The sequence below is a fragment of the Physeter macrocephalus genome, chromosome 14, assembly GCF_002837175.3.
Source record: "Physeter macrocephalus isolate SW-GA chromosome 14, ASM283717v5, whole genome shotgun sequence".
Lineage (NCBI taxonomy): Eukaryota > Metazoa > Chordata > Mammalia > Artiodactyla > Physeteridae > Physeter > Physeter macrocephalus.
Window position 1 is genome coordinate 94083171 of NC_041227.1, and position 14147 is coordinate 94097317.

At 39.9% G+C, this 14147-nt stretch overlaps 1 protein-coding gene across 8 annotated transcripts in view; it reads left to right on the plus strand.

The window, feature by feature from the left end:
* The window catches only part of SSH2 (slingshot protein phosphatase 2), a 248641-nt gene that overhangs the window by 201729 nt on the left and 32765 nt on the right, over nucleotides 1-14147 (plus strand). For 7 of the 8 annotated variants that reach the window (XM_007123578.4, XM_007123579.4, XM_028497970.2 and 4 more), the window contains 5 exons: nucleotides 1145-1213; nucleotides 2002-2067; nucleotides 5413-5607; nucleotides 9224-9317; nucleotides 9452-9580. In XM_007123578.4, the coding sequence (XP_007123640.2) occupies nucleotides 1145-1213; nucleotides 2002-2067; nucleotides 5413-5607; nucleotides 9224-9317; nucleotides 9452-9580 (553 nt within the window). Of the gene's footprint in view, nucleotides 1-1144; nucleotides 1214-1745; nucleotides 1765-2001; nucleotides 2068-5412; nucleotides 5608-9223; nucleotides 9318-9451; nucleotides 9581-14147 lie in introns of those variants that run through there. The other variant, XM_028497973.2, reaches the window with a different exon arrangement.

The following is a 14147-nucleotide window of genomic DNA, read 5'->3' on the forward strand; positions in this document are numbered from 1 at the left end:
GTCCGGAGCCTGTGCTCCGCAACGGGAGAGGCCACAACAGTGAGAGGCCCGCGTACCGCAAAAAAAAAAAAAAAAAAAAAAGAAGGTGGTTTTATCCCAGTTTTACAGATGAAACTGGAGCACAACACAATTAAATAATTTGCCTAAAATTATACAGTTAATGCCAGAATCCAGATTCCAAAGCCCCTCTGACTCCAGAGCCTATGCTCTTAACCATGCTTCGCTGTTCCACCTCCTACATCTGGTGTTCTTTCTACTATACCATGCTGCTTTTCTAAGATATATTGGAAGGGAGAGGGTGTAGGAGCCTTTGGGAGATTGGATGGAGGGGAAAATGGTTTATGGCAGCCTTAAGGAGAGAAAGTGGCAGAGTTCTAAGGTAGATTATAGTTGTCCAGAGAAGTGGTGTGATAAGAGACACAATTGGGAGTCCATGGCTTCCCATCCCAACCTGTTCCATTAACTTAAAACTAGTTTCCTCCCTGGGATAGGGTGTGATTTAAATAATATTTTAACATACCATACTAGAGCTACCCTTTTTTTGGTTGTTGACATTCCGCTTCACTCTGCATTTCAGCAGTGCTGTTTCAGTGCACAGCCACCAAGCACTGTTTTATTTATTTAAGTTGTAATGTGTCTGTTTTATCTCTCTAACTTGATTACAAGCCATTAACAATTACTTTTCCCTTTTAGACTATTGAGTATGTTCTGGTATTTAATAAATCTATGTAAACCTCAGGATTAGCATTGAGCAAATCACATATTCAGAGGTCTTCAGTAACTAGCAGTAGTTCTTGGCATTAGAAATAATTCTGAGTTGAATTGGGTGCTGTGAACTTGGGCTGAGACCTGCCAATCGCAAGTCAGCGATCACCTGGACTTTTTAGACAGTGGCCATTTGCAAGACAGCAGTAAAGGAAGCTCAGTCAATAAGTTCTCTATGTTTAATACATAGAGACCTAACTAACACCTGTTTAAACAGCTCCTGGGCACATATGTTGGGTTACTAGTAATATGATAGAAATTTCTGCACTTACGTCAGAATTTAGAGCTTAGGGACTTATCCTTTGTAGTGAAAGAGTTAATAAACAGCTGCTTCCTAGAGTAACAGGAAGTAACTTATGGACTATTTCTTGTCTTGCAGTAGCACTTGTACCATGGGCTTAGTCCTGCCTCTCTGGAGTGACACCCTAATTCATTTGGATGGTGATGGGTAAGAGCTTTCCCTTTTTATTCTCCTACAGAAAGCCAAGGGGTGGGGTTCCATCTTAGTGCCCATTCATTCAGCTGAATGGGAGGCCCGTTATGCCCACTGAACTGTCATGTCAGCAGCTCAGTGAGTCCTTTTAAACTCCTGTTTTGTAAAGTAGAGTAAAAATACAGCTTGCCAGAGCCTCTCACTTCTACTCCTCTAGACCGACTATGGTAAGAATCCAAACAAAGAAGAACTAGTTTGTTGGCTCACTCTTTAATCTGAGCATGTGGGACTGTTGCAGTGCTCTCCCAGAGGATGATATGTTCTGTTTCAAATAACCTCTTGCTGCCTCTGCCAGCTGTCAGCCTACAGTATAACCCATTCCTGTGCCAGTTCTTTCCAGTGACACCCCCCCCACACACCTACTGGTGTTTTTAGAATGTGTCCCCAAGAGACCAAGATGTTTGCTCCAGTTTATAAAACCAGGGTCAGGTTTGCTAAGAACCCACAAGACTTCCAAATAGAAACATACAGCAGAACAGTTTGTCCATAGCTACAGCTGGGAAACAGTATGTAATTCCCTGACTCCAATGTGGGAGTCCATTCATTTTGCTTGGTAGATAAAATCAGACAAATCGTTGAAGCTTTTCAGTCAAGTCCCATACTCCAGTTAACTTCTACACAAAGTGCCTGATGATACCTTCTACTGAGCCAGCAATTGCTAGCCTGGGAAACAGCCTTGAAAACTCACAACTGAAATAACCTACTCTCATTTTTGGATTTTTGTCTCCTTCTGTTTTCCTTAGTGGGTTCAGCGTATCAACAGATAACAGAGTTCACATATTCAAACCTGTGTCTGTGCAGGCAATGTGGTAAGAGGACTTTTAATATCTCTATGAAAGTTTTTTTAATATTATTGGAACAATATTTTGTGAGAAGTAGTATTTGAAATGGTACAGTTCTTTATGAAAATGCTCTATGATCTGTTTGTGTGTATAGGATTTTGTGTGATCTGTCTGGGTGGCTGTCATAGTTAAAGATGACCTAGAAGTTCAGTTTTCAAATTATCACAATGGAAGGCCTTCAGCATTGGTGAACAAGTGAAACTCAGAGGTGCTCTGAGACTCTGGAAGACAATGGATCAGATAGCCAGTTGGAACTGAGTTTTATAGGGACACATTGACTAAGTTAGTAGCAGTCTAGAGCCGAGTCTAGAACATTGACGACTATGCATTAACTTCCCCTTTCTTCAGGTAATCAGGGATAGCATTGATGGAGTTATATTATACATCGATAAGTTTCCATTTAATTGCTGGCAACTGTTTGTGAGACTATTTACATAATGCAAATAAAGCCTAGAAAAAACATTGTAGTTGTTAATAACCATCAGCTGGTGTACTGACACTTTTGGGTTACTTACTATATATGTCAGGCATTGAGCCTAGTGCTTTACATGGAATACATCTAATCATCACACCAACTCTCCAAAATAATATTATTAGCTCCTTATTATGGGTGAGACAACCAAAGTTTGGAGACGTTATATAACTGGCCTAAGAGTATCTCTTACATTTAGACAGAATAGATTCTTATTCTCTTGTTCTAGATTATCTAGAAAAATGATCCAGTATAAGCAGGGAATGATGTGACTCAGATCCAGCGTCATCCCCCAATCAGCGATTTGAGTTTCAGTTCCTCATTCAGTTGCCTGTTCTATAGTGGAAGTCCCCATGAGGAGTAGAATGGGCAGAATGCAAGCCAAACAAGAAATAAAGGAGCCTGAAAAAGACTCCAGGGAGATAACTTACCCCTGAATAACAGGATTGATAGGCTTGAAGTGGGTGCGGTCCTAAAAGAGAGTCAGCTGAACAATTAAATCTTATTTCATGCAGTAATTGAGGTAGGACAGAGTTTCAGGTTATGTGTTTAGACCAATTTTTAGATTTAGGGCATATTTCACAGATAAATTTCTCATAGAAAACTTATGACCTCTTTTGACTAAGGGTCCATTGAAAGCAACTGACCTGTATACCAGGTAAAACCCCTAAGTCCTAAGTCCCATAAATGCAGTGTTTTCAGTTATATTTTGGGGAGGAGTACAAAGCAGTCTTAATTCTTGAGGATTCAAGTAATTCAAGCTTTGATGTTCTAAAGTAGACTGACTAGTCCTAGCTCTGTTGGCTTATTGCAGAATAAACTTTTTTTGGTGTACCACATGAGGAGTAGTGAACTGAAAGTCACCAAATAAAAAAAAAAGAAAAGAAAAAGATGATGTATGAATCAAAGCAGCATTCAGACCAGGTGTTTCCTTCACAGGAACGTAGTTACTGCAGCCTCGCTCTCCTGTATGCAGCTGAAGTATGAGCTGGTTATGCCTTGAGTGTGTTTAGGACACTTGCACCAGACATTTGTGGCATAATGCTTTTGAAGCATGTGTTTCCTGGATGAAGAAAACATGCATCGAATATCCTGTACATTGCACTAAGCTGGCTTTTACCTTTGAATCTGTGTAAGAAACTGAAATTTGCTGAGAATTCTGAGAATTTGGCTTACTTTAAGTAAAAGGAGGCATTTTAAAAGATTCTGCAACTTTCTTCTTACGGGAAAATCTGTTTCCCTACTAAAAATGGACTGGCATGTTTTCCTCATGAAATTGGTCATGATTTTATTTTTTAATTTACATTTTACGGGGTTGACAAGGACTCAAGGAACAGCATTGTCATAGACTTACTTGTGGGAAAATAAACTGGAACAACCTTTCTGGAGAATGATTTGCCAGCTTGCTGTATCATTTTGTATGCCCTTTGACATAGTAATTCTGCTTCTAAGAATTTATCCTAAGGTAATAATCAAGGGTGTGTGCAAATTTTTAACTATAAGAATGTTTGTCAGTGTTCTAATAGTAGCAGAAAATGGAAAGCAATTTAAATGGCTAAACTAATAGGAATCAGTTAAGTTGTGGTACATCCGTGTTTCTAAATATTATGCAACCATTAAAAATTATCTAGTTGAAGAATATTTATTGGCCTGGAAAGATGCTGATGACAAGGTGTATAGTAAAAGAACAAGTTAAATGGTGTGCAGAATATGATCATCTTTATTTTAGATCTCTGCAGAGACCAACAGTGGTTATTTCTGGGCAGTCAGATTACAGGATATTTCTGCCGTTTACCTGAGGTCCCTAAATTTCCTAAAATGAGCATGATCACATTTGTTATGAAAGAAAAAAAAACAATAAAAAGACATTTTTAAGAAAAAGATGGGTATAGATTGGCCACAGAGTTCTCGCATACGATCCTTTTCCCTTAGAAGAGAGACATTAGTTTATAGCTAATAAGACATTTCATTCAACGAATTTTAACTTGCTCCAACTTTGAACTAGAAGGCATTCTTTTTTTTTTCTTTTCTTTTTTTTTTTTTTAAAAGAAGGTATTCTTTTAGGCACTTGAGACAAATCAGTAAACAAAAACATAGAAAGATGCCTGCTCTTGTATAACTCTTCCTAGCATTTCTGGCTTTAGTTTTCCCAAGTATATAACCAAAAAGGTACTTTTCAGTTTTGTTTACCCTTCTTGAGTTCCTGAGTTCAGAGTCAGAGATTTAATTAGTCTCAGTATAACCAGAGCTGTTCTTAGAAAGTAGCTCAAGTGTATGAATAAATGGTTTAAAAAGACTAGGAGACTAAGGTAGCAAGAATGACAGATGTCATTAGATCAGTACATCCTGGACATTAAAGGACTTGTCCTCAAGGCTTAGGAACATCTGTCTATGTGATCTTTGTGGAACCTCTAAGAGTCATAGGGAATACATGTTCTAACGTGACTCTGTGCCAAGAGAAACAAATGTTTGTGTAGTAAATGAAGTAGATCTTTAGTTCTCTAGTGACAGGAGCCACAGCGTGGTTCCAACTACAGGATTGTGAGCTCCATAGGTACTCAGACCTATTTTTCACTGGTAGCTTGTCAGTTCTCCTGCTCCCCTCTACCCCCTCCCTTAATAATGCATCATATCTTTCAGCAAGAAATGTCTAGTTGATTGCTATGAAGAGATAATGTAGTATGATCAGAATCAGAGGTTCTTGAATTCCAAGGAATAGATTCTCCAGAGGCCCAACTCTATAGGATTTAAAAATTGGAAGAGTTTGGGGAGCACATGGATTATTGGCCTTTTGGTATCCCCACAGTTCTCCAGTGTTCATTTCCCAGCATATCTTTCAGGTCTGCATTACAGAGTCTACACAAGGCTTGTGAAGTCGCCAGAATGCATAACTACTACCCTGGCAGCCTATTTCTCACCTGGGTGAGTTATTATGAGAGCCATATCAACTCAGATCAATCCTCAGTCAATGAATGGAATGCTATGCAGGATGTGCAGTCCCACCGGCCTGACTCTCCAGCTCTTTTTACAGACATGTAAGTCATCTTGCTGAGGATCATGGAAGTCCTCTCTGTTGCGTTCTCGGGGGTCAGAACCAGCATGTTCCTCCCTAATCTCTCCTCTTAGGGAATTAACCTTACCAGTGATGTTAGTCATTGTCTGCACTACACATCTGCCACGCACAGAAACCTGTCTTTTCTGTTGTGTGCAAAGGCCTGAAGAGTTTCACTCCTGGGCACAGTGGAGTCTCCATAGTTAAGAACTGCAATACCATAAAATCCCATTAATTCAGATTCCACTAATTTGAAATTTGAGTTTAAAGGAGTTAGGCTGAAGTCTGACTTTCCATTATCTTAAAAGAAGCATTTCCTAAGCAAATTAATGACGTAGAGAAGCTTTTAGAGGGATGTTGCTAATGCTTAAGAAAACAAGATGTTTCCAGTCAATTTAGAATACCTACGTTGTTATGCTAATTTTTAACTGATTTCTGTTCAAATTTTTAAAAATATAGTAATTTCTGTCTTACTAAGCCCCACATTTGCCTTGTTAGGTCTGTAACATTTTTATTAAATCTCCCTGCTGTACTGCAGATTGGATAGCCTAAGGTGGAGCTGATGTTTATTTCCTTTTTAGGTCTATGTGTTGAAACTTATGTGACTATTTTGGAAATTTTTTCACACTTAGTTCCTGCTTTGGAAATTAATCAGGATGTTTATTTTGCTCTGAATTGATCTTTCTGCACTTCCAAGGTGTTCTGCATCTGGGAAAGAAGAGTAGCTACTTGCTAAATGGTCTTACAAACCTTCACCTTCAGATTCCTAAAGTGATACCAAAACAATTCATGATTCTTTTTTTAAAGGCTTAATTTAGATGATAAATGCTTTTTACTAGAAAAGGTGAAATTTCCAAGAATTGTGTGAATGGAACAGTCAAAAAAAACAGTGAAAGCTTTTTGGTATAGGGTATTATTGGTACGAGGACCAGTTAGTACTAGTAGCTCTAGTCCTTTCAAGATTGCACAGTAACTGGGGCTTCCCTGGTGGCGCGGCAGTTCGGAATATGTCTGCCAGTGCAGGGGACATGGGTTCAAGCCTTGGTCCGGGAAGATCCCACGTGCCATGGAGCAGCTAGGCCCATTCGCCATAACTACTGAGCCTGCGCTCTAGAGCCCGCGAGCCACAACTACTGAAGCCCACGCGCCTAGAGCCCGTGAAAAGCCACCGCAGTGAGAAAAGCCCGCGCACTACGACAAACAGTAGCCCCCAATCACCGCTACTAGAGAAGGCCCGCGCACAGCAATGAAGACCCAGCGCAGCCATAAATAAATAAATAAACAAACAAATAAATAAATAAGATTCCACAGTAACTAAAAAGATAAGGATAGTATGTATGGCTTTCAGAATCGTGGGCAGTGTTATTGATTTCATGCTTTGTGACTGGTTGATGGGTATTGGAGAAATGGATGTCTCATCTGGTTCATAAATGGACATTTTGAATCAGACTTTTCATTTTTCCTGATTTTATTAGAGAAGATTTGGAAATTACAGCACAAAAAGGAATGAAAATGAAATTGCCCATAATCTCTCTCTATCCCTGAGCAAAAATAATAATAATAATAATGTAAAATGTAATCCCTGGCACATGGTAAAGGCTCATTAAATGTTAATTCTTACTAGGTACAATATAACCACAATTTAAGATGTATTTAATAAACAAATGTCTGCCTATAGAAAAAGAGACTGAGAGCTGTAGGTGAGAGTATTAATAATGACGGGGATTTTCAGTGATTTTTATTTTCTTTGTGTATATATGTATTTCCCAGATTTTTCTCTAGTGAAATCAAGGGAGAAAGTATGTTTGTGTTGTAATGCCTTTTCCATTCCCTCTTCTTCCCTAAGTTGACTAGAAAAGCCTAAAAAATAATGCTGAGGATACAGAGGAGAATGTATGCCAAAATGGACTTAAGTGCTCTACTGTGAATAAAGTTTATATTTTGAAATCCAAGGAAGGTAGAGCAGGGAACATAGGTGTATGGTGCCTCCAGTGTACGTCAGATGTTATGCCAAGCGCTTCATACATGGTATCTCATTTAATTCTCATAAAAACCTCGTGAGGCAGATAGTATTACTGTTCGCATTTTATAGAAAAGGAAACAGAGGTTCAGCAAAGGGAAGGTTATTTGTTCAAGGTCATACCACTAGTAAGTAGCAGGGCTGGGATTAAAACCCAGGTATGTATGCTCCCAAACCACTCTGGCCCAACAAGTGTGAAAGGACTGGGACAAAGTCTGCTAAACTAGGGAATCGAACCGATGCACACAGGTGCTAAAATTTGTTTTTTACCAATATTTATTTTTAGTAGAAGACTGAAATGCATAACTTTCCACCATTAGCTATGTCTAGGAAAAATGGTGGGGAGCATGGTTCAGAATGTTAATCCTAGTCAACACAGGGATGCTTTGGCCGACTGACAGGGAAATGGCAGAGGCGTTAGCTATACTCTGCAGGGTTCGTGAGAAACTAAGAGTCCAAGTGGTGGGGAGCCCCAAGGTTGTGGGGTCAGAGCATCCATCTTTGGAGATTATACTGAAGCTATTTTTGCAGCCAGTGATAAGGCCGTAGGCAGCAAGGGCAGGCAGGATGCCTGAAGGCTTAGTCCATTTCCATCTCCAAATAAGGAAGTACAGGGCAGATACCTTTCTCAAGTAGGTAGGAGGGAAAGATGAGACAGAAAGTGCTCTCTGTTAGCCTCACTCAAATTCTGCATAATATGAAATAATGCTTTTAGAGAGAAGCATCTAGTTATGTTGAACCAGTATCTTTCTCGTAATTGGAGAATCAGCTTCCTAGTTTGATTTCATAGTAAAGTTCCAAGGGAAATTTTTGTTTTTAAGAGAGTCAGAAGACTAAGGGAAGCAACATAATCTTGCAGGTAGAGTGTTAGGCTGGACGGAGAGTTCTGGGTCTCCTGCCAGTGAAAGTGACGGTTGGCATGTCATTTAACCTTTTAGCTGTTTATTTCCTTTATCTGTAAAATGGGGATAATAATTTCACAGAGATATTGGTGAGAGCTTTTGTGAAAAAGAAAACATTTGGGATGGAGTACTCCAGGTAGCTAATCCTTAAAATCCATTTTGGAAGAGAATTTGCTTCATTGAAGAAGGCAGAAACCACTCTTCTCTCTTTCGCATTTTTCTAGAACCGTAGCAACAAATGGTCAGCATTGGGTGGCATTTTTAAGCTACCCAAGACCCAGTTCCAGAGTAGGTCACACCACTGGTCTTCCCAGCTTGGTATTCTAGCTCAGCAAGTGGTACTCAGGGGTACTTGATGGGAAATGGTCCTCCATTAAAGTATTACACTCAGTATAGCCTATTTGTCTTTTACTCCTTCTTGGATCTGTATACGTGAATATATTTATGGGCGTTTAGACATGTACAATCTCTTCAAGTAATAATTTCTACATGTTTATATTCTATAAATTCTGAAAAGAAACCTTTTAAAGTATAATTTTCTTTTTCCCATGCCTCCGGAATATATATTTAAGGGTAACAAAGGGAAGGCCTGCCAGTTTGGAAACATAATCAGATGGCACATTCATTAACTTGGTCAAATTCCTGCCTAAGAAAAATCACCATTTCTCTCTTCTCAGACCAACTGAACGTGAGCGAACAGAAAGGCTAATTAAAACCAAATTAAGGGAGATTATGATGCAGAAGGATTTGGAGAATATCACATCCAAAGAGGTAAGAGACCTTGAGTGCCCACTGTTCCAAGGCTAGAGGTAGAATAATAATAGGAGTGGGGCTAGAAATGGTGAGTGATTGAAAGTCCAGAGGGACTTTTCAGAGATTAGTACAAAATGTCTTCTCTGTTTCAGATACGAACTGAATTGGAAATGCAAATGGTGTGCAACTTGCGAGAATTCAAGGAATTTATAGATAATGAAATGATAGTGATACTTGGTCAGATGGATAGCCCTACACAGATATTTGAGCACGTGTTCTTGGTAAGTCTTAGGGCCACTTTAAAGGGGTGTGCTGGGGCTAGTCCATACCAACTCATGGGGGCGGGGGCAATTATCAAATTTTATTATATTTAGATAAAATGTAACTTACATTAAAAACAAAGGTCATAAAATACTCAAACCTCATCACTTCCTATATTTTACTACATTTTACAATTATCTGTGCTCTTAAGGTCATTTACATCTATTGTATGGTGGAAATGTTATGTAATGGTGTGCTTCTGCTCATCTCTTCCCAATTCCTCAGTGACATCAATTGACTATGGTGGGAAAATTTACACCGAGGAAATTGGCAAATGCTACAGATCAGGCCTTTCTTCCCCATGGGCTGTTAAAGATCTCATCTGTCCTACATAATAGAGCCACAAAGCAGACCAGTCCAGAGTAGTTTTATACAGTGTATCCAAAAAGAATGATCCTTTTTGAGGTCACTCTTTTAAATCTGCCAAATGGGTCTAAGATCTGATATGTCTGAACAGAGCAGAAAACTACTTTTTTTTTTTTTTAAATAAATTTATTTATTTGTTTGTTTTTATTTTTGGCTGTGTTGGGTCTTTGTTCTGTGCGCAGGCTTTCTCTAGTTGCAGCGAGTGGTGCGCGGGCTTCTCATTGTCGTGGCTTCTCTTGTTACAGAGCACGGGCTCTAGAGCGCAGGCTCAGTAGTTGTGGCACACGGGCTTTGTTGCTCCGCGGCATGTGGGAATCTTCCCGGGCCAGGGATCGAACCCGTGTCCCCTGCGTTGGCAGGAGGATTCCCACCCACTGCACCACCAGGGAAGCCCCACAGAATACTACTTATAACAAAGACTATTGGACTTTTAAAACATTTGGAACTTTGTAGCTACATTTTTAGTCCCTCAATTACTTTTTTTTTAAATTTTTTTAATTTATTTTATTTATTTAGTTTTGGCTGCGTTGGGTCTTCCTTGCTGCGTGCGTGCTTTCTCTAGTTGCGGTGAGTGGGGGCTACTCTTCATTGCGCTGCGTGGGCTTCTCATTGTGGTGGCTTTTCTTGTTGCAGAGCATGGGCTGTAGGTGTGCGGGCTTCAGTAGTTGTGGCTCGTGGGCTCTAGAGCACAGGCTCAGTAGTTGTGGCGCACGGGCTTCGTTGCTCCGCGGCATATGGGAACTTCCCGGACCAGGGCTTGAACCCTTGTCCTCTGCATCAGCAGGCGGACTCTTAACCACTGCGCCACCAGGGAAGCCCCTTCAATTACTTTTTGATTACCAAATCTTCAGTGACTTAAAATTGTTCTTCATGGTACCTGAGCATTCAGTGGCTTGTAATTAGCCCAAGGAGATCTCTCTGACAGATGGATTAGGAAAGCTTCTAAAATCCTAAGACCTATTTATCTCCCAAATGTTAAAGAGTTCTAGTTTTCATCTGTACATGGTAGTGGGAACAAGGATAACAAGGATAATTGAAGTCCGTGGGGAACACCAGAACCTCACTTTTATTTCCAATTCCCACATACTTTGACTAAAAATGCTGACAAGGAACTAAATCGATTGGTTTGAATTTCACTTCCTTTCTCTGGTAAGGACATTTGTGACGTGATTAGAAGCTGGGAAACAGGAGAGAAGAGGAATAAATAGGCACAGGAACTGACTAAACTGCATCATCTCACCCTGAATATAAGAGTTTATTTCACCAAGCAGTCAGACTTCATGCCACTGAAGGCTTGTTCCCTAAATTAACTGGTTGACACTTTGGAGTATGTATGCTTGTCAAGTGATTCATGGTGGTGTTTAGCTATGAAATTACTCATGAAAAGCTGTGAGCTGGGAGGGGAGCTTCTTTTCTTTACTTTAACTTGACCAACGTGTGTTGCCATTTCTTGATGTAGATCACACGGCGAAACTGTCACTGACCTTTCCATTTGTATAGCACCTGGCTTTGTTGTCTTGTGTGTAATTCCATGAGGGTTCACGTATTCCCTGGTCTTGTATCCTTGGAAATAATTTTTGTGTTGTGCATAGAAAACTTATGAGTCACTCATTCAAATGGACCCTGCCCCCAACTGTCTCTATGTAACATGACTAATTCTTATGAAGGGCAAGTGCCTGTAGCCAAAAATAACTCGTTTGAAAGTGACCACAGCTATAAACTTGGAGTTGCTTTCCCATTGAGCTTAGATCTTAGTACCTAAAAGGACGCAGACATAACGAATATCAAATTCAGTCACTATCTAACTGTTTAATTTCAGACACTCTTCCCTGTGTCTCTGATGCCACCCCCTCAAGAACTACCTTCTCCTTACCCCTTCCTCAAATGGTACTATTTTAAGACATATAAATAAATTTTAATAGTACTCTAAGCAGAAAAAACAATCCAGTTCTCCCCAAATTAGTCACTAATCAACTAGAAATGCATTTGAGTATTTGTATCACTAAATTCATCCTATTATTTCATGATTATTGGTGTAGTCTTCTGTCTTGGGTTTTTCTCTTATTACAAAAATAGGGCTTCCCTGGTGGCGCACTGGTTGCGCGTCCGCCTGCTGATGCAGGGGAACTGGGTTCGCGCCCCGGTCTGGGAGGATTCCACATACCGCGGAGCGGCTGGGCCCGTGAGCCATGGTCGCTGAGCCTGCGCGTCCGGAGCCTGTGCTCCGCAACAGGAGAGGCCGCAGCAGAGGGAGGCCCGCATACCACACACACACACAAAAAAATAATAATAATAATAATTCATGTTCGTTATAGAAAATTTAGACAACTTCAGAAGACAATAAATGACATTTAATCAACACCAAGAGAGATAAGCACTATTATCTTTCATTATATAATATTGCCTTCTAGTTCTTTTTTACTTTTTTAATATGTATCTATGTACATATTTTTGAAAAAAGGAAAATGTATTCAGCTTCAGATATAATTCTGTTTTCTCGAGAATGGACATGTTCTTTGCATTGTGAATATTTTTCTTATTTGGGAAAAAAACTTTCAAACTGGAGAATCCTGAAATTTAACTCTTATCCAGCAAAATAAGTTCATGAACAGGTTGTCTAAACATCTTATTGTATTTCTTCTGTGATGGCTTCTTCCCTTTGTTTGTACCACCATATCCTGTGTCCAAACTCCTGTCTCTTCTCCAGTGAGTCTGTGCTCTGCTGGTTTTCCCAGCAGTTGACACAGAAAAAGAGGTTTTATCCAAACTGTAAGTGGTGTTGTTAATTTTCTGCAAAGTCATTTCATCTTGTGTGTAGCTGCCATGCCTGGAGCGCAAGCAGATTGTGTGAAGGGATGCAGCAGGATTCCTCCCCTCCCTTTGGAAGAATGCTCGGCTTAGTAGTGCACTGCACAGCGATGTTTATTTGGAAAGGTGTCCAGCTGATACGGAGAAGAAAAGTATAGAGTGTAGTTTAAAGAAAATCTGCAGCGAGAAGCCAGGATTGATTGGTTGGAAGCCAGGGTATTTCCAGAAAAAGCAGTTCTTCCACACCCTTAAGAGTGTACTACTTCTCTGAGCTGGAAGCCTTTGCCAACCAAATCTCGTATCAACAGCTCTCCTGGAGGCTGTCCGATTTGGCTGAGAAAATGCTAGATGTGAACAGAGAGCCTTTGCAGAAAGGCAGGCAGCATTCTTAGTTAAATTAGGGAAACACAGTAATATTGGACAGGCAACCAGTAATGTTGTTTGTGAATGGGAAAGAAGTCAGAATTTTACTGCTGATTGTTATCTTTTTCAAGATTTGACATTACAAATCCTTTTAAAGTAGAGTTTTGGTTTCAAAGAAAAATTAAGTCTCATATTCATGATTTTTGCCCCTCAACTGGAGATGTGTAGCATAAACTTTTTAGAAGAAAAAGTTATCGATCCTGTGCCTGGCTGCCACAGTAAAGTGACTCACAGCATTGAGGCTGTAGGTATGGTATGATAAAGATTTGGACAGGGATACCAATCCTTGAAGATTATGTCGAGTTGTATGATCTTTGCAGAACCCCCAGTACAGTCGTCCTTCTTTGCCATAAATGTGCTCTCCTCTTCTATTTTGCTTGGAACTTTTGGACCCCAACAAGGTTATTTCCTAAGGATAACTTTTTTTTTTTTTTTTTTTTTTTTTTTTTACTGCAGGCAATTTTAGTTTTCATCCCAATTTGGAACTTACAGAATTCTTCCCTTTTTTTTGGGAGGTGGGGGTGGAGTATAGCCGATTAACAATGTTGTGATAGTTTCAGGTGCACAGCAAAGCAACTCAGCCATACATATAAATGAATCCATTCTCCCCCAGACTCCTACATAACTTTGAGCAGAGTTAGGCCCCTGTGCTATACAGTAGGTCCTTGTTGGGTATCCATCTTAAATATAGCAGTGCATACATATTGATCCCAAACTCCCTAACTATCCTTTCCCCCCACCCTTCCCCCCTGGTAACCATAAGTTCATTCTCTAAGTTTATGAGTCTGTTTCTGTTTTGTAAATGAGTTCATTTGTATCATTTCTTTTTAGATTCCACCTATAAGGGGTGTCATATATTTCTTTTTCTCCTTCTGACTTACTTCACTCAGTATGACAATCTCTAGGTCCATCCATGTTGCTGCAGATGGC